Raw genomic sequence first — 19,985 nt, 5'->3', positions numbered from 1 at the left:
TAATTACAGAGTTTGTTGAGGAATGTAATGAAAATGAAACATTTATTTTCATTACATTTTAATGCATAAAAATCATTTGTCAGACAGACGTAAAACGTGGAAACAGGAAAAATCTTCTCTACAAAATGGGTAGAAACAAATCAGAGAAATGAAAAGTGCTACAAGTGAAATTTATATTCAACAAAAGTTAACTAAAAGATGTTGACTACCAAATACGTCTATTTTTAAAGATAACTTCAGTAACATTGATGCAGCTATAATACTGAGCGAAACATTCCTGTTTACATTTCATGCTACAGTTTATTTCATACATTTTCTACCCTAATATTCAGTATGCTATATTTGTCATTAAGCTAAACTGAGAAGAAACAAGAGAAACTGAACAATCATTTTATATGAACTGGATCAGCAGCTACTGCAGTTTCTTCAGGGCTTCGCACAACTTCCCCAGCTCACCTGAAGAAAATCAAAAACCAAACCAGAAAGTTTAATTAGTAAAAAGATGAACAAAAGTGTTGGTAATACTTTATTTGAAGGAGCCTTCATGAATGTTAAATGGTCAATAACAACACTTTTACTGGACTTTTAATGCAAGTTTGCTTTAAAAGTGTTAATATTTACCAAATGACCACACAAACATTCATGTTTCTGACAGTATCTTGTCAAATAAAGTTTTACCAAAGTGTTTTTGTTTTTTTAAAAAAAAGATTTTATAAGCAGTGAGATAAAAATAAACCCTTTCAGTCGCCTCATTTATATGCTTCTGACGCAGCCCATCAAAGCTAAATTTAGGTTTCAATTAAGAAGCGGCTATTATGTTAATAATGTTAATTTATTTTCAATCTTTTGAGAGGCTGGGAGTAAATCTAAAATACAGAAAAGCAATGAGATGATAATAAGAATGTTTTATTTGTACCTTTTCTTTATCTTCAGTGTTAAGAACATGAAGTTAGGAGAAAATACTTACATAAATTTGATCAACTAAACAAATCTGAACACATTTCTGTTCAGATTTTATTCTCTATCCTGTATGAAACTCTTCTTCCTTCCTCCCATCCCTCGTTTCTTCATTCATTCCGTTCTTTCAGTCATTCCTTTTTCATTCCTTTCTTTCTGTTTTGTTGCTTCCATCTCATTGCTTGTCTTCTGTTTTCCTTCCTTCCTTTCTCTTCTTCCATTCTTCTTTGCTTCCTTCCTTTCTCTCCATTCATCCTTTTTTCCTTCCTTCCTTCATGCCTTGTTCCCTCCATCTCATCCCTTGTCATCCTCCTTTCTCTGTTTCTCCCTTCCTTCCATCTTTTCTTCCACCTTAAGTTCCTTCCCTCTCTCATCCTTTGTGTTCTTTCCTTCTTTCTTTCCTTCCTCCTTCCTTCCATGTGGTGTATTATATGTATTTTATATTCTTAGTTGTGGTTAAACTCAGGAAAGTTGAGGATAATAAAAATCTGGATTTTTAAAAAGAATAAAAATGCGTTTAAACTTTTTCCCCCAAAGTCATCCAGTCTCAGAAATCCCCACCGGTTGTTTGTTCAGGCGATTGATTATAGATGCCGTCTATTGATTCCTGATTAGCCCCAAAACAGAGGTTGTTAAAGTAATGAGTGCTAAACGAAGCGGCGTCTTACTGTGGACGCAGTCTGCCAGGTTGGTGAGCTGCTGCGTGTTGTTGAGGACCTCGATGCTTTGGGTGTAGGGGTTGTAGCGCACCGAGAACGGCCTGGGGATGGTGGCGGCGAACTTCCTGTTTCACAAGCAGCTCAAACTAAACATCCAATCCTCAAACCGTCACATCAAACTTTAACATGTTTCACTGGATTTTATGCAAATCACCAACATGATGTAGGTTATTACAGTCTATGGGAGAAAAGTCACTCTAGGGATGATGTGTTCAAATGCAGAGTTTTATTTTTATAAAAATGCGTTATTGTTTAATTCACTGGTTTGAACTGGTTCATATTGGACTTTTACATCAACAACGTGAAAATCTAATATTAAAAATCTTACCAAGTCTTTTTAGTTGCGTTTCTTGTGGAAATATCAAAACTAACTTATAGGACAGGGTGTCCAAACTTTTAGCAACTGTGAAGTTAAAAATAAAAATGAGATTTTTTTAGGAAAAATGCAGAAATTATTGTATTGTACAAACAAACTAAATACATAATATTTAGATTTTTATACAGTAATAAATTATAAATCATCTTATTTGTATTCTAGGCTGCTCTTTTCTTTTTTAATCATAGTTTAATAAATTGATTTGCTCCAATTTTGTAAAAATTTTGTACTCAAATTAAAATTAAAGCAAAATTTTTAGTTATAAGATTAATATTTTGTGTTTTCCATTTTAGAACTATTTTAATTTGTCTACATTGTTTTATTTTATTCATTTTAATCATTTCACCATCAACAGTCTGGTGAAATAAAGTTGTGGTATTCATAAATTATAGACAAGGACCGCAAATAATCATTGCAAGGGCCGCAAATGGCCCCCAAACCTCTGATTTAGAATCTTGCTTTAAATAAATAACTTTTAAATATGAATAAAAGGTACTAGTTCCAGTGGCATATGTAGGAAAATGTTGCCCAGTAGAGTAATTTTTTAAATTAAAATATGCTACTTCTTGCTTGTTGGTTAGTTTTGTTTTGTTTCAAGTGTTCTGTGATATTTGCATTAGAAAGAAGATAAATGCCTGGTTACATTTTGTTTTTACAGTGAGAATTGCCTAAAAACGGAGCGCATACCTCACTTTCTCCTTGGCATCCTCGAAGCTCTCAGCAATGAAGTAAACGGGCTGGTACTCAGTAATCGGGTATTTCTGCTGGCTGGTCTTCTCCGGGTCAAAAGGTTTCAGCTGGGGCTTATCTGTTAGGCAGTACTGGAAATAATAATAAAACAAAAACAGCAGAATGGCTTCAGAATCCTCAATGGTTTCCATAGCAACAATAAGCAGGAAGTGCAGCATGATTTGACAGAGTGCACTTCCTGCTGACAGATGATGATGATGTAAGAAGCTGACCTGGATTTTCTCCTTCGCTCACCCAGTGAACTGAAACACAGCCGCCCAGCAGGTGGGCTCCCCCACTGACACATTAAACTGAACCTGAGTGGACCACTAACCCACTCTGAGAAACAAAATGTCTTATAACAAACTTTCCCATGCTAAAGCCTCCAAATAAGCATTAGCCTCTTTGCTAACCCACAGACAAGGCTGCAGGAAATATCCGTTTAGCATGAATGCTAACCGCATACCTTCTGATTTTAGTTTGATTTTAGTTTCTGCACCAATGTTTGGCCTCCATTTAGCATTTGCTATGTTAGCTTGATAAGTTTGACTGGTAGCCAATCAAAAGATAAGTATGACAAATAATGTTTCAGTTATTAGTTATTTTAATGTCCCTTTTAAAGTAATTATCTAAAATACTACAAGTCTAAGAAAATAGAATAAAATATAATTAGAATAAAGTTACACCAGAAATGACATAATGACAGAGTATTATGAGAATAAAGTCAACTACAGCTTTGTTTGTCATTAATTTGACTTTATTACTTTAATCTGATAATATAACTTTATTCTCATTATTAAAACTCGTATTATGTCGACTTCATTCTTGTAAAATAATTTTTTTCTTATGTTTTTATTCTCATAATATTACCAATTTATTCTCATATTATTTCAACTTTTTTTGTAATTTCATGACTATTCTCAAAATATGAGCTTATTCTTATGCTACAAGTTTATTCTCATATTCAAATTTATTCTCAAAAGCATGTAATATTAGGATTTCACCGTTTTCATTTTTTTAAAAACTTTTTTTCTCTTTAGTTATTTATCTTTTCTTAGAATTGCCCCGATGCTCTGTTGTAAAAAAAAAAAACCCAAAACGATTTAATTAATTGTGCCTCAACTTTCCCAGGCCACCATCGTCTCCCCCGGTGGCCCCGTTGCGGCCTGCGACCCCCACTTTGAGAAACACTGCTATAACACATAATGTTTGAATGCTTCCTGTTACCTTCAGCTCTCCAAACGACGACAGCAGACCGGCTCCGTACACCTTGATGTCGGAGCCTTGCTTGCAGAGGCCATACTCAACGGTGAACCAGTAAACCTGAAAACACAAAATACGTAAAATCTGATCTCAACGCTTCTTTTTTTAAAATCTTACTTCCTCTACAACTTTAGTGACCAAACATTCTTGTGGGCCGAGAAAATACAAGTAAAAACTAAAATCATGCAAATATTTGTAGGAAAGGGATGTTATTTATCATAGATCCAACTAATTTTCAAATTCTTTTGAGCTCAATTGAACAAATGTATTCTCTGTTGAAAGAAAATAACTTCTGTCATCTTGTTATGTTTAACGAAGTTTAATTGATTACATAAAAGCTGATTTGGGTGCAGCAACGTGGTTCTACTTATTATAAAAGTTTGGTTACAAACAGATGAATCCTTTGTTAAACATATGGGTGGATGGGAGTTATTTGCATCATTCTTGATTTGCGGTTGGTGGCCGCACAAAATTAGTCCAAGGGCTACAAATGGCCCATGAGCCACACTTTGGGCACCCCTACTTTAGAATCATTTATTAACTCGTTTAGAGTCACAATAGTTACATGACAATTTGGACAAAATATATATGCATCTATTAGGAATTTTGTTGACTTTTTTTTAAAGAATCATTGTTTTATTTCTATTTTTTGGTTTTAAAACAAAAAAGAGAGAAAAACGTAAAACTTTGCTGTTTTTTTTAGTTGTTGCTAAGAACTAGGCTGTAAATATTTATTTGGTGATTTATTTCCTTATATAATAACTAAGTTAGTGAAGTGAGTCACAATGTGTAAAATCTTTACCTTTGTAAAACTTAAATAAATTAGTTGGTTCTATTTAATTTTTTAGGCAAAAGTATTAGTGGGATGTTTTTAGTTTTACAGAAGCTATTTACTTTTAACAATTATACTCTTTCTGGAACAGTATTATTATTGTATAGTTATTTTTTTCCCTAAATAATATACTCACAGTAGCGAGTTTCTCAATGTACTCATCAGGGGCACCAAGAGAAGCAAGACCAATTTCCTGTAAAAAATAGAAAAGACAATGTCTCCTTAGCTTAACCTTCCCACAGAAAAACTTAATTAAAACATTAATTTGTTGCAGATTATGTAGGATTTTTGCTTTAGGAGGATGAAAACCTGAGAAAACTGGGCAAAACCAGGGTCAGCAAACAGAGGAACGTGTCCCAGGAGTTCATGGCAAACATCCCTGTTAAAAAAATTACGTTATTTTACATCATTAATGTAAAATTCATAATTGATTTATTAACAAATGTTTGAACGCGTACGGCTCAGGTGTGTATGTGGGCTCGGAGCCATGACGGATGTACTGCGTGGAATGGAAAACTCGGAAGGCAAGTCCGGCCAGGAAGTCCCGGGATGAGAGCAGACCGGCGACTGGGCGGAGCCGAAAACCAGTACAGGCTGTGGGAGGGCAGCAGACATGAAACACAACATGACGCGTTTTCCACAGACAAACACAGGAAGTGGGGCATTTCATTAGGTCAAGCCATCTCCAACGCTTCACGTTGTGTGTTATGTAAAAAATTCATGACTCAGTGGGTCATAAAGAGACATTTTTATTCATTCCCTATTATTCCCTATCCTATTTCCCTAAATTCCCTATTATTGCTAGAATAATAAAAAATGAAAAAGAAATTAAACAGGGCCTTGTTGAAGTCCAATTGAGTTACTCAACGGGCTGTTGCTAGGTAACGAAATAATGAGTGAGTTACTAGGTAACCAAAGAGCGAGTGAGTTAAAGTTGAGGCTGCTCTGAGAGGTTGAGCCGCTAAACCTTTTCTCTGCCTACATCTCCCAGAATGCCGTGTGGTTCTGGATCGGAGTCCAGTGGATATTCTATCAGATTATCTATTGGTATTGATATTGTCTAATGTGATTATTACCCAGCTCTAATCTGAATTTATTAGAGTCACCAACTATAAAAATAGCTAAAATCAAACTATATTTGTAATCAAATAATATCTGATTCGTCGTATTGTATGTCTGTGAGCAATTAAAGCTAAAATAATACTGATAACTTAGAACTGAATGATTCCCTTTAAGACAAAACTTTAAAGAAAATGTTTAATGGTACTTGATGTTATGTTAACACATTGCCCACATCTCATTGTCTCATTAGTAATATTTGTAATGTTGAACCAGGTGAAGTTCATCTGAATCCTGCTGTTTTTTAGGCCAAAAGTTGCAAATGTCGAGTCTGGCTCCATCTGGATGAAACTCACACTGCAGGAAGCGGGAGACGTCCTCCAGCTGCGGGATGTTGTCCGGCTTGTAGCCGCAGTATTCCTCCAGCAGAGGGAAAACTCGGTTGTGTTCGCGGCAGGCATGAGTCGGGTACAGAGCCTTGAGCTCCCTGAACACAACTCCCCATGTGGCCTTCTCCTCCTCTGTGTACTCCATCCTGGGGATGGCCTGGCCACTGGGACACAGACAAAGGTAAACATATCAGATACATAAAAGGATAGCAGTTTGTTTAACAGATTAACTAATCAAATGAGACCTGAGATATTTGCTGCACACGTGGCAAAGTAACCTGACTTAGTGTCTTGAAAAACCCAACAAACACATACAGTAATGTCTTTATGTTGTAGACCAACAAGAACCGGGAATAACGGTGAAGTGGCTTAATAACCCCCTTCCTCCAACCATAACCATAACGTGATCATACATCTTGTGTATACAACCAGATGCAGTCATACTCAGCAGATCAGTTCAAGAACACTTTACTTTTTCCTTTTCAAAATTCCTATTCTACCTCACATTCAGTGCTAACCTTACTAAACACCGGACTTTACCACAAATGCGTTGCGTGATAGATATCTAACTTATGGGTCCACTAACTGTACTTACAGCCGAGGTAGCGAAATAACTTCTAATGTCTGTCGTCCTTTTCTTTTTTGGTCTCAGAGACTCATAATAAATGTCAAACTCAGAAGGAGACGCGTTCACTTTCAGCACCATGGACCCAGCTTCCGTTCCGCGTGTGGCCAGCTGGCCGCCGCCTGTTGCAGCCAATCAAAGAATGTAGATCCACGTTCTTTGAGCCAATAGCGGCATGGGTCGTCATAGTTCATCACAGCGAATTTTAAAATGAATGCTACCACTGCGTAGTATATTGAAATATTAAACTAATCATTGTAAATTTTCGTTTATTTATTTTGTTTTTGTTAAAAAATACATATATTTTTTTATTTTTATTAATATGGCAAAAATTGGTCGGGACTATTTTATATCCCTTGAATATTGGTCGTGATATGTCACGACCGTCCATACCCAAACCTACGCCCATGCCGTCAATCAATCTCGTGAACGCTCTACTAAATGTGCTGATGACAATGAAACAACTTATCGTAACAGGAAAACTGTTTATCACTGTTATTGGTGGCTTTACTATGCTGATAGTGATAATCTGTATTGTAGCTGAGAGAAATGAAGGGGGAGGGAGAGCGACACGTACGTGAGCATGATTGACAGCGCTAGGACCCTCCTCCTGACTCTGATTGGTTGTTTCTAACGACCACTCGGAGATGGCAAAGAAGGACGATTTTTGTTTTTTTCCTCAAATTATCTCTGATAATGTCACAACATAGTGACAGTTTCAACAAATATGTAAAAAAACATATTTTGTTCCAACTCCAGCTAAAGTTTCCCATCTAAAAACTTTTTATTTTTGCTAGCTCAGTCAGATTGGATGGGAAGCATCTATGAAGAACTATTTATTGTCTTATTCTCAATTGGACTTCAACTAGGCCCTTCAGATACATCTTAATGTTTCCGTGTTGCTCTGGCTCCATGTTTGTTTTGTTTCATGGCTGAAGATTCTCCCACATAAATTCCCAATAAAATCTACAAAAGTTTGTGGATGTAATGTGGAAAATCTTAAGGGATATGGATGCTTTTGCTTGACTCTGTTCTTGTTCTTAATATTCAATTGAACCCAAATTAAAAAGAAAAAAAACAAATTATTTTAATTTTCAAGGCAAAAAAAAAAAGAACGTAAACTACACTGTAAAAACACAAAAGTAATTTTGGTCTAGTTTCTAGTGAAAATATCTTAGTACACTTGAAATAAGAGATTTTGAAACTTGTTTTAAGTCGGTAAATCCTTAATATTGATGGAAAAAGTGCAAGTTTTAACATACAGAAAATGTTTTGTTAGGAGTGAAAAAATCGGTCTGTGGAACTAGCTAGGTTTTATCAATTTTAAGAAATTATTGAGTTAAAAAAAAGCTCTTATATCTTGCTGAAAAGTTACTTGTGAATTACCTTTAAGACATTTGCACTTGAAATTAGCCCATAATTACTTGATAAAATTGTGTTTTTGCAGCATATGCTAACATTTCACACTCTAAAACCAAAAAATCTACTTTTTAAAGAGAGTAGTTACTGTCTGTAGTTGTAGGCGATGTCAGCGAACTCCTTCCTGCGGGCTCTGTACACCGGATCTTTGAAGCCCTGAACGCATAAAGGGAAATCCATGTTAGAACTGATAAATCAAAGAGTGGAAATCCTCCGCTAAACCCTCTGTGGCCTTTGACAGCATTATGCACACCGTCTCCAACAAGAGCCTCCATCTACATATTCAAATGAAACCTTTGAGGAGTGTCTTTCAGTTCAGAGCAAATCCATTTTGCTTTAATGACACTAGCAAAAGGGAGCAATTATATATAATTACAGGGGCTCAATTAAAGCAATGACATCAATTTGTGAGTCTGTGTACTTTCCATTACAATGGACGCTGGAGTGTGCCCTGTCATCTTCTCGGCCCGGCTTTTTATGAGCCGCATGGATGTGCGTGTGTTTATGAAAACATGCAGGGAAGATGCAGGATGTGGAGAAACAAGATGATGGATGAGTCAGAACTCACCGGGTGATCAGCATCCAGCTCAGAACCGTAGCTAAGGATCTGGTTGGCAAAGCGGTCCAAGTCCTGGATGTCCTTCGGGAACCATGGCACTGAAGGATAAAGACATTTATTAGATGTTTTTATTGACCTTTTATGGGGTTTGAACACTTTATTTTGCATCAGATATTTACTCTTGGGTTGATCTTCATTGGATAAGAGCAGCAACCAATTATTATTTCAGTAATTGATTATTTTAATGATTAATTGGATAAAAAATGGGCAAATTTTTTGATTTTCCATTTAGCTACTTCAATATTTTATATAGAATATTACACTATAAATAAAATACTTTAATCCCTTTTTAAAAGTAGTAACATAACATTCCTTTAGTGAATTCAATTGGGTGAAGCTAAAACTAAACCGCTTGAGAATTTTGGCTAAAAAATATTTACAGACAAACATGTTTTTATCTTCATTACAAAACGTATTTGTATTTTGTACAGTTTTAATTACAGCTCTGAATAATGGCTTTTTTCTAAGTCATTAGAAAAAGTGACTTAGAAAAAGTCATTTAACTGGTGTTAATTAGCAATTAACACCAGTTAATTATTAATCAATTACTAAATTAGTTAACGGTTATTGCAGTAATTGATTAATCACAATTTATCCCATTAATTGTTTCATTCCTACACTGGGCAGCCAGATTGGGAGTGAATGTGGAGTTTTCCTAATTCATCACACACCAAATTTTAGTTTTAAAGCATTTCTCTTCAGTTTTAATGGATTTATTATTATTATTATTTGACATTTTTAGTATTATTAGATTTGTTATTAAACGACTAAGGATTTCATATGGTGTCCTATTTTTTTTCACAGAAAGGGATGTCTAGCTACTTGGAATAAATATTAAGAGAGAATAATTCTGTTATTCTTCAAAATTTCTTTAAATCAGGGGTCTCAGACTCGCGGCCCGCGGGCCAACTGCGGCCCTCGGGACGATAGTTTGTGGCCCCCACCTTAATATGAAAGTTTAATGTTAGTGTGGCCCGCGAGCAGTGATGTCAGTAACGCGTTAATTTGTAACGTTACTGACGTCGGACCACTCAGTAACGGTAATATGCTATTTCAAATCCAGTAGTCAGACTACAGTTACTTATCAAAATCATTTTTGCGTTACTATCTTCTTTTTGTAATTTAATCGTATTTCCTCTACTCGTCTTGTCGAGTGACCCGACATATAAACAATGGAGGGAGATGCGCATTTTGTTGGTGGAAAAACTGGAACTATTTTGAGATTCTGCTGACAAGTCCCTGTTGGTCCTCAGTAGCTAAATGAATGTGTTTCTGGAAACAACTAATAAAGAGGTCTGGGTGGACAGAGACTCATAATAAATCCCAGAATTTGGTTGTGTCATTAAGGTAGTTTTCACTCAGTCATGTCCATCATTTAGGATGATCCGTCCGCTGTTGTTAATGTCAACTTTATTATTACCTCTCAATGACGCCGAGCTTCGAAGTTGCGCCCAGAAAACTGCAAATATCGAAACCAATATGAACAGCTTAATATAACGTGAAAACAGCCACGAATGAACGCCGTAGTTTCCAATAATTATAATGGAAACTTAATTCAATTATTAATACTAAGATAAGTGTCAGCCATCTGAGCTGTGAGCTGCAGGAGGAGCTCTGTAGTGACACCAAACGCAGGGCCGTAACGCAGAACCTGGAGGCTGGGGGAGGAGGGGGGCTTTAAAATCCTTCTTAGAGTTTTCCAGACAACAGTGGACCACATAAACTACTCACGTTTTTTTCTACAATCTCCTCTTCAGTTCAACCTTATCAGTGGAGACACATTGTTGATGTTACCATTATAAAATAGCTTACAAAAAGTATTGGCAAAGCTCAATGTGATTTTCACAGGAGGCGGAGCGTTGTTGTTAGCACCTGCTGAAAGTAACTAAAAATTACTTTTAGTGTAACTAGTCAGTAATCTAACTAAGTTACTTTTCAAGGAGTAATCAGTAGTCCGATTAAAGTTACTTTTTCAAAGTAACTATACCAACACTGCCCTGTTTGATATGATTGGCACTTTTCAGTGTTGTGTGCGGAGCTGAACTAACTTACCAATCACAGTGCTTCAAATGGAGCTCATTGACCTGCAGTGCCTCTCTGAACTCAAAGCCAAGTTGATTGATTGATTGATTGATTGATCAAATTTGTCAATAAAGAGCCAAATGTTCAAGCGGACCATGTGTCTTTTGGGAGCACATACTTGTACAGGTCCAGACTTACCTTAGCATCTTAGATTCTTTAAAAAAAAAAAAAAAAGTAGCCCATTTTTCAGCTTTTAAACTGTTATAAAACAGTATAATGTATGCGTTCAGAAAGTTAAAGGTTAAAGAACTGTTAATACAGCCATTTGAATCTGAAATATTATAATTACATTTATCTAGTCTTCTATAGCTGCTGTGTTATTATTATATTTTATTTATTTATTACTGATTATTTTTTTTCTTATGAATTGTTAATTTATTTATTTTTTCATCTTATTTTGTGTTTAAAAAATAAAAATAAAGTCATTTGATAACATTGGAATGTTTTTGTAAGAGCTTTTCTTGTGGAAAACCCGATGCGGCCCAGCCTCACCCAGACTCTACCTCCATCGGCCCCCAGGGAAATTGAGTTTGAGACCCCTGCTTTAAATTAATAAAATATGCAAAGTTATCTGTGAAAAGCTCCTATTTTCTACCTCTTCAGTGGTACAAATTGATTATTATTTCTTGTGCTTGGTCTTTAATGCAGTATTTAAGTACATAACGCTGCTCGTTCATTCAGATTTACGGTGCACAGAAAACACAATGGTCCAGTGATCAATCTACATTTTAGTAGTGTGTTCTAGCCTCGGGCCCCATAGGGACAACAGACCCCAGATCAGGCTCGCCTATAAACAGCCTGTCTCCAAAACAGGCTGTAAATTCCCTGCATCCAACTTGACCCTGACCAGTTGACCTTGGTGTCTACATTGATCCTTGGTGGCCCTGTCTGACTCAGTCTGCCATGACCTCTGCATATTCTGTCTCCCTGTGAGAAACATAGAGGTCCTCTGTCTGCGCCATGCCTGTTGGTCCTCAGTAGCTAAACTAATGTGTTTCTGGAAACAACTAATAAAGAGGTCTGGGTGGAGGAGAGGGGACATGAGTCCTACTGGCGACGCTCACTGTCTACTACCATGTCTGTCTTTGGTAAAAAAAAAAAAAAAAAAGAGAGACACTTCAGTGGTAATAATGGCAGCTTCATAAAATTTATTTCAACCATGGCTTTGAAGATGTCAGTATTTAAATTTCACCCAAACATTCATGGTCAGGATAAGACTCAACTTTTCTTTTCATTATCTAGACCAGGGGTGTCAAACTCATTTTCGTTTTGAGCCTGAATGCATTGATGAAACCTGTTCACAAACTGTTATATCAATCAATTCTTTAAATTAAATAATATTACTTAACATATTTTCAGTCGCCCCCCATGATTTTGTGTTTCTGGTATTAATTTGGAAATATTTGCAATATTTGTGCTTATTTATGACGGTAAATGTAACTATTTATTACTCGCTGTATAGATTATGGACTGTAATCTGACATCAATTAAGGCTGAGGCAGTTGTTTAGTACAAGTAAATTATAATACAATTATGTGTTAGCACAAAGAAGTGTGGGGATTTGTTGATTTTGTGTGAATTTTCATGGTAATTCTGAAGACACTGGAGGGACTGATTGATCAAATTTGTCAATAAACAGATAAAAACTGCATTGATTTGATTGATAACATATTTAGGCTCACTTAGTGTTTATAATCTAAAGGGCCACATAAAAAAAACTATGGTGGCCCGGATTTGGCCCACGGGCCTTGAGTTTGACACATGTGATTTAGACCAAAAGAAATGTAGTTTACTTTCTTTAAAAAAAATAAAATAAAACAAAAAAGTAGCCGCACAGGGTTTTCTGGAGCGTTTCCGAAGAATAAGTTGAAACCTTAACACCTGGCCAAAATATGCTTCACAACTTTCACTAAATATTTTTAAAGTATAGCTTTGCGGAAGTGGTTTGAATGCATAGCAAAGTAGCAACATTCGCATGATTGTTCACTCCTTCCTTCTTCGTGTTCTAACGGCTAGCTAACTGTTAGCTGTTAGCATACGTAACGTCTTTAAATATGTTGATTTAATTTCAGTGTTTTATCAGCTTTTGAGCTACACAAAAGTCAGTAACATAATGTAATTAATTAAAGAATTCGTGTTAAGTTGAATACTGTTCCGGAATATGTTTTTGTTTAGAAACAGCTGTCTGTTGCTGAGCTAAGTTAGCTGCCCCACTAGCATGCAGTGAAGCCGCGTTACAGAGCTGTACTAATTAGCTAATACTGGAGCCAGGTGTGCTGCAGTAGAGACACCTAAAAGTTTCACGGCGCCGTGTTCACCTGGCTCTGGAGGACTGGAGTTTAGGGTGAGAGCGCTACGCTTATTGCATATTAGGGGTGGGAAAATATTTCCTTGTTTTTTTTTTGTTTTATTGTGTATTCATTTTTCATATGAAATTATTCACAAATTCAATCAATCAATCAATCAATCAGCTTTATTGTCAATTCCTCTTACATGTCCAGACATACAAGGGAATCGAAATGACGTTTCTCACTATCCCGCAGTGATACAAAACAGGGCGTTACTAACATTGAGTAACAATAAAAGTCACAGTCTAACTAAAAATTATCCTAAGCAACTAATAAATAGATGTATAATAACTAGACATATAGCGTAAAAAGTTTTACAACTGAGAATGTATATTTAAATGTATAAATAAAAAAAATGCCGAACATGTTCAGCAAAATGTCACGTATTCACATCAATTAACACCTTACCCCCTCAAAGGTCTAATAAAGGTTTTTGTTAAATATATACATTGTTACAAAGCAAATCTAGTCTTTATTCTCAGGCTTCATAAAGTCATTATTAACAAGGTAAACACATTTTAAGTAAGTTTTCTTTTTAACTTTTCACCAAAAGCTGCAAGTTTGTTTTTCTCAGTCCTACTACTGCATTGTCCTTGTATTTGTTTAACTGGTAAACATATTGATTATTTAAACATTAGAGGTTACATTTGAAAAATTGCACAATTAAAATGAAAAGGTTAGCACTTAGTCCTCAGTTAGTTAACTGTCATGTTGTGTTTTCATGCTAACCTGTGTCCTTTTGCTTGTTGCGTGACAGCTCGTGCACATGGCCGCTGATCTGCGTGCGTAGGCTGTCGATAACCTCATCCAGGGCCTGAGAGCAGCTGGGCTCCACACTGATGAAGAACTCGTACTCTTCTTTGTTCATCCGTGAAGGACGGGACTCGATGTGTGTCAGATTGATGCCATTATCCTACACAAATGAAAAGGTAAGTAACCCTTTATCTGTTTAAGAGCACTTCCTTTCTGTCACCACTAGAGGGTGTTGTGTGATAACTAAAGTCGTGGGTTTATCAGCACGCATCGAGTCCATGACCTGCTGTCACCAGCCTTGAACTCTGTCTGCAAACTAACTCAGCCAAACTAGACTTGCATAAAGAGTGCATTCACAAATCCACTTCATGAAGGCATTTCTGCTTTCTTTAACAACACTCCAAAACCACAAGCTTTCCAGACGCTTCTTGTTGGCATTTCTAAGTGTTTTCTTCAACGGCCAACATGGAAGACACCTAGCACGTGTGCTAAGTCTTTGTTTGTGTGTGCTTTCTTGTTTACGCAACATTTGGGGGAGGAAGAGGGAGTATGTTGTTCTCTTTCTACTATAGGCTTAAAAGAAGAGGCGTGAGTGAGAGGGACCCTAATTTACCCCCATCTGGTTCCTATTCCACTTTTAAGTGTGGGGCCATGCATTTCTGTTCCTCCAGCATTCTTAAAAAATAGATTAAAGTTGATATGATTATTATATTTTACTTTGCAAAAAAGAGCAGTAAGAATTATCTAACAAGTCGGTTGTACTTCAGTTTAAATTTAATGAAATTTGAAGATTTAATTATATTTACATGTACAAAAAGGATTTATTAAAAGAGACAGCATTCATAATATGAGATGAGCAGGGACTTTTGTAAAAAACCCAAGTTAGAACTTTTAAAGAAACAAGAGGGAAGAGATCAGTTTCTACTTTATAAAACAATAAAATATAATATTCAGTCCAGGTATATTGATTCAGTGAAGTGCTATTTACATGTTTTTTATTATATATTTCAATATTTAAGGTATATTTAAACATATATTTTCATTTATTTAATTTCCCTTAGGGATAAATAAATTTTGAATTTGAATATCTATACACATTGCCTGTTTTGTGTTTAAGATGTATTTGTCCATCTTAGTTGCTTAAATTTCATTTATTTCTTTTTTTCAAGGATAACCCCTTGGAAAGTATTGTCTTACAAAACTGGAAAAATATAAGTCAAAATAAATTTTTGAGAGAAGAGGTAGACTGTATAAGAAAACTACTCATTTTTATTCAAAACTTGTGTTTATGTCAACATGTGAAATGTTAACTTTAATCTGTAAATTAATTAAATTAAAAATAAAATCTCATCTTATCCCACTTCATTCTGTTTGAATATCCCACTGTGCGTCCTTACCTTTTCTATCTTTATATGAAAGCTAAAAACTGAACTGCATCTGATATTTTTGAGTGAAAAATAACAGAGTGTTAAATCATCAGGATGCTGCTGTTACTTTTTCTGATTTCTCTTTACAAAGAGTCGCTCCTTCATGAGTCCTGCTGACGACAACAATAATGTTGCATCAGCCTGAAAGGTTCAAGGTCGACCTTTGGCATGACTCGGCGTCACATGTGAACCACGCAGTCAAGTGGCTGGAGTTCCTGGCCGATTAACAGTCAGGAAGTTGTAATTTGTCAGGTTTTGAGTGAAGATAAGACACATGAAACATGTTTCCTCTTCAAGCTGTCTTCATCAGAGCGTTGGCGTTAATGTTGTAGTGGAATCAGTTCGTATCTAAACAGCAGGGAGTCGGTTCTGTGTTCATGGTTTGTGGTGGGGGTGGAGCAGGGGGAGGATCAGCATAGCGGCAGCTCATAGGTTCACCAAAAACTTTACAGCTGCTTGTTGACGGCAACACTTTTACTCAGACTTGGCATTGATTAGAGCCAAAACCTCACAAATTCCACTCAAACCAAAACATTATTTATTAGTATTTTAGAATTTATTTTTTTGTGTTCACAAAAAGAAAAACATGGACTTAAAGGGTATGCTGCTTTTCTGCCAATCATTGTTTACTCAGGCATTCATACTGTCACGTATTCAATAATCAATCGATCGTTTTCACTGCAAATATTTAGTTTATCCCAGAATATATTATTATAGAAACTTCTCTAGAACGAAAACAAGGTGGAAAGCAAAACAAGTCAGTTGATTAATTACATAAGCCAGGAGATTAATCTGTATCTTGTTGCATCCTGTGAGGTTAAGCTAACAATTATTGTTTAAAATGATTAAATATCTCTCATCTAGAAGAAGAAAACCGGAGTTTAATCTCAGAATTTTGACTCTAAATAGTACAAAAAACTTAAAATTTCTTGGATCAAAAGTCAGAATTGAGAAAAAAAACTTTTATCTTTCAGTGTCCCTAAACCTCTTCTGTTCTAGCGACTATCTAAAGCTCTCCACACCACGTTAATGCAAGGGTGCATTAGTTTAATCTCTAGAGTAGTACAGCAGCAAATGAGAGTGGTATCTTATGGCAAGCCCAGTGCTGGTATAACTGCACCAGTATGGCAAGCAATTTGTGTATCTATTCCATATTCTTAATATTTTTGCTATCTTTGCCAATTTGTTGCAAGCCTGTTAGAAATGCTTTTCTATCCTTGAGAAGAGTTAAATGAACATTCAGATACTTGTGGATAATTATTTAAACAGATTCTTATGAAATTTGAAAATTTGCCTCCATTTAATTTAACCAAAATGTTTTGAGTCAACTGATAAGACACTAGCAAAGCAATGACCTAAAATTGTTTAAAGAAATACAAAAAAAAGTGATTTTGAAGATAATGCAAATTAATCTCTTTTTAATTTTGGCAATCCTAAAACCACTGCTAAATTTAATTTCAGAGATTTGTAGATAGAACGGAAATGTCTCATTTTAAATGTAAACACTTACACAAGCTTGCTAAGATTTGGTTGAATGTCAGCCACACGTTTTGTTTCTGTGAACAACTTTCTGACATCTCTGTCACAGAATTTGTGGAGTTATTTGAAGCTGATTTATTTCCCATCATGCACTTGGATTTTAATCATAGTTGACTTTGGAGCTTCGTCCAACTTTCTAGGAAAAAGTTTAATGTTATAATCAGGCATAAATTGAGCTGTTTAGCTAAGCTGAGGCTTTCAAACATAAGAACATTGAAGCTACAGTTGAGCATGGTGGTGGCAGCATCATGCTTTGGGGCTGTTTTGCACTGGTTGTCAGCCATATTTATTCTTGATAAATGCTTAAAATTTGTTTTTGTGGTTTTGAAAATATACAAAACACATTTGAATTAAACTGTAGCAGTTTATTATTTAAAGCCAAGATGGAACTGTAGAGTATGGCGATGGCAGCATCATGCTGGGGGACTGGTTCATATTTTTTTTCAGTTCTGGAACAAATTGACGACTAGATATTTAAAACTTGAGTTCAATGAAATCTGATCTCAGCTGTAAAGTCTGAAAGATGTAATTCATGATAGAATTGCATTTTTAAAGAAAGTCAACTGCTGGTAGACTTTCTTTAAAAGTCTAACAGCAGTTAAATTAGAATGGAAAGGCTTGTTTTCTAACTCACGGACAGTGTGTGTTTGTGTTAGAAAATCACAAGTGTTTTAGATTATTTTAACTCCTAAAGTTTCTGGCTGAACACCAGAGAGAGGGGAAAGTTTCCTCCCATGTCCGCTTTAATAAAAAAGAGATAACCTGCAGGCGAAACGTCAGCAGATCAAAGAGCTTCTTGCTGTTTACACACGACTGATTTCCAAACGAAATCAAACTGGATCTTTAAATTTCTTAAAATTTGATACAAAAACAAACAAACAAAAAAAAACTTTATATTTTTATCCAAACTGTGCTAAAATAAAAGAAAACTTTCTAAATTTAAGTTTTAGACGCTGAAACCCTGTTTCTACATGCGTGTGTTTTGTTTCATGTTAATCTGTAACTTGACAAAGCTACGATGCGTCATCAAGATTGCATCATGAAAAAGCCAGTGGTGTTTAAAAATATTTTGTTCCCTGGAGCAGAAAGTAAATTTTTGAACTACCCCTTAAAGCAAATAAAGCTAATTCTCATGTATTCTAAGTCAGATATACATTAGGACAAATGTTAAGTTAATTTTTTACCTCAAAGAGCCGCAGGGCCTTAGCCAGAGCTCCAACCTCCTCCTTCAGGGAAAAGATGCAGGTGATCACCTCCGACTTCCTGCTGGTGTCTTCCTCCAGATACGAGTTCCTTCTTTTCTGGAAAAAGTAATAAAATATTCATATTTACTGGAACTCATAGCTCAATTTCTGTTTTTGTCTGCTGACGGGTCAAGCGTGAGATCTCATTCTGAGCCGTGACATTCAGGAGACGACCCTGAAGCAGACTTTGCACCCTTTGACCTCTGGAGTCTGAACCCGGCATTCCTGCGCTTCCATGACCAAATGTACCCAACTGGTCCCGGGAAATGCACAAAACTTTTCCTTCTGCAGAGCAGAACTGAGAAAAATCTGGAATTTCTTTTGCATTTTTAAAAGCTGAAAATTGCACATTATTGCCAAAGCAGCTCTTGCTATTGGAATTGAAAGTTTGCTAAAAAGTTGCATTTTTATTGAGCAAAATTTCAGCTGCTGAAAGTTCCTGACAGTGGATCTATGCATTAGAAAAGGCTTTGTTTGTTTTTCACTCACATCAGCTGTTTTACTTTCTATTCACGGCTCATAAAGGCAGAACTTGCTGTTGTTTTTTGCTCTGACCAGAATTTTCCATCGATAAGGAGCAAAATTTGGCTGTAAAATCCTTTAAAAATCAAACAAACATGTATGAAATATGTGGATTAGTTTGTTTAGAGTAAGAGAAAAGTGATATTTTATATTTTTACCCCAGTGCCCGGCTCTCCTGTCTCTTCCTCCGGGCTGTAGTCTCCGTTCACTCTCTTGTAAGCGGCGTCCATCGTCTCCGCAGGTTATGATGATCTGATGCTGGTTTCTCCGTCTCTGAGCCTCTCCTGTGCGTCGGGTTTTAACTTTACGTGGCCACGTGATGCCACACCCCCTGTGTGTGCGTGCGTGTGTATTGGTATGTCACAGGACGGTTATGAAACAGAACTGTTGTGATCACATCTGGATCCTGTTGGCCGCCGCTGGCCCCCGAGGCGACACTCATGAAAGCCTGCTTGCAAAAACAGTTTGGTCTCCTGCAACCTGGTTGACCTGAAAACAGTTAGAAATATCTGCAGCTGATACGGTCCAACACATGGTGTGTAAATTCAGTATTTACACATAGCTTTACACCAATTTATCAGCGCAGAATTCCTTAATTTTGGGAGATTGGTGATCGTCTGAAGCCGAATCTTATCTACCTCAACAAAGGTCTAAAAACCAACTAGTGTCCTCCTCTGCTCTGGACTAGAGATGCACCGATCCGATATCTAAATCTGTATCGGTCCCAATATTGAACAAAAATTTTACATCGGTGACAATGTCCCCGACAAAAGGGGGGTGAATCGTCAGATAAGGTTTCTGCATGTTGGTGTGTCAGCTAAAACCTAGTTAATGTGGCACAATTAAAAAATTTTTCCCTGACTGGGAGCGTTAAGCAGCCTGTTGAATGTGACAGGTAGCCAATCAGAAAGCGCGGTGACGTAAGAACGGAGGGGAATCCCAGACAGTTGACATGGCAACTGAGAGTCCGGTGGACATCGGAGGTGATATGTAGAAACTGTAGAAACTTAATAAACATGGATCTTTATTTAGTTAAAAATGTTAACTACAAACAAACTTAACTGGCCTCCAAATCACAGTGCA

At 36.3% G+C, this 19,985-nt stretch overlaps 2 protein-coding genes across 7 annotated transcripts in view; one reads left to right on the top strand and one right to left on the bottom strand.

The window, feature by feature from the left end:
* Window positions 1–41: 41 nt before the first annotated feature.
* Window positions 42–19,194, bottom strand: pah (phenylalanine hydroxylase). The gene is made up of 13 exons (XM_044107845.1): window positions 19,061–19,194; window positions 18,321–18,437; window positions 14,147–14,330; window positions 8,937–9,025; window positions 8,457–8,524; window positions 6,292–6,488; window positions 5,335–5,470; window positions 5,186–5,255; window positions 5,013–5,069; window positions 4,009–4,104; window positions 2,740–2,873; window positions 1,626–1,741; window positions 42–456 (listed from the first exon to the last, which is right to left on the bottom strand). Exons 1-13 carry the CDS (start codon window positions 19,130–19,132, stop codon window positions 413–415), a joined length of 1,380 nt encoding a protein of 459 aa, XP_043963780.1. The 5' UTR covers window positions 19,133–19,194; the 3' UTR covers window positions 42–412.
* The window catches only part of LOC122826239, a 75,850-nt gene continuing 70,078 nt past the window's right edge, over window positions 14,214–19,985 (top strand). For 5 of the 6 annotated variants that reach the window (XM_044107838.1, XM_044107837.1, XM_044107840.1 and 2 more), the window contains exon 1: window positions 14,214–14,346. The gene's annotated coding sequence lies outside the window, so the exon portion shown is untranslated. The remainder of the gene's footprint in view (window positions 14,347–19,985) is intronic. The other variant, XM_044107836.1, reaches the window with a different exon arrangement.

Source organism: Gambusia affinis, linkage group LG23, assembly GCF_019740435.1.
Source record: "Gambusia affinis linkage group LG23, SWU_Gaff_1.0, whole genome shotgun sequence".
Taxonomy (NCBI): Eukaryota; Metazoa; Chordata; class Actinopteri; order Cyprinodontiformes; family Poeciliidae; genus Gambusia; species Gambusia affinis.
Note: the sequence above shows the minus strand (reverse complement) of the source record. Positions and strands in the feature narration are given on the sequence as shown.

Coding starts and splice junctions, on each gene's coding strand:
- pah (XM_044107845.1), bottom strand. CDS start 19,132: ATGGACGCCGCTTACAAGAGAGTGAACGGAGACTACAGCCCGGAGGAA. Junction 5,070..5,185: donor GTTTTGCCCAGTTTTCTCAG/GTTTTCATCCTC, acceptor TATTTTTTACAG/GAAATTGGTCTTGCTTCTCT. Junction 457..1,625: donor CCTGGCAGACTGCGTCCACA/GTAAGACGCCGC, acceptor GATTTTCTTCAG/GTGAGCTGGGGAAGTTGTGC.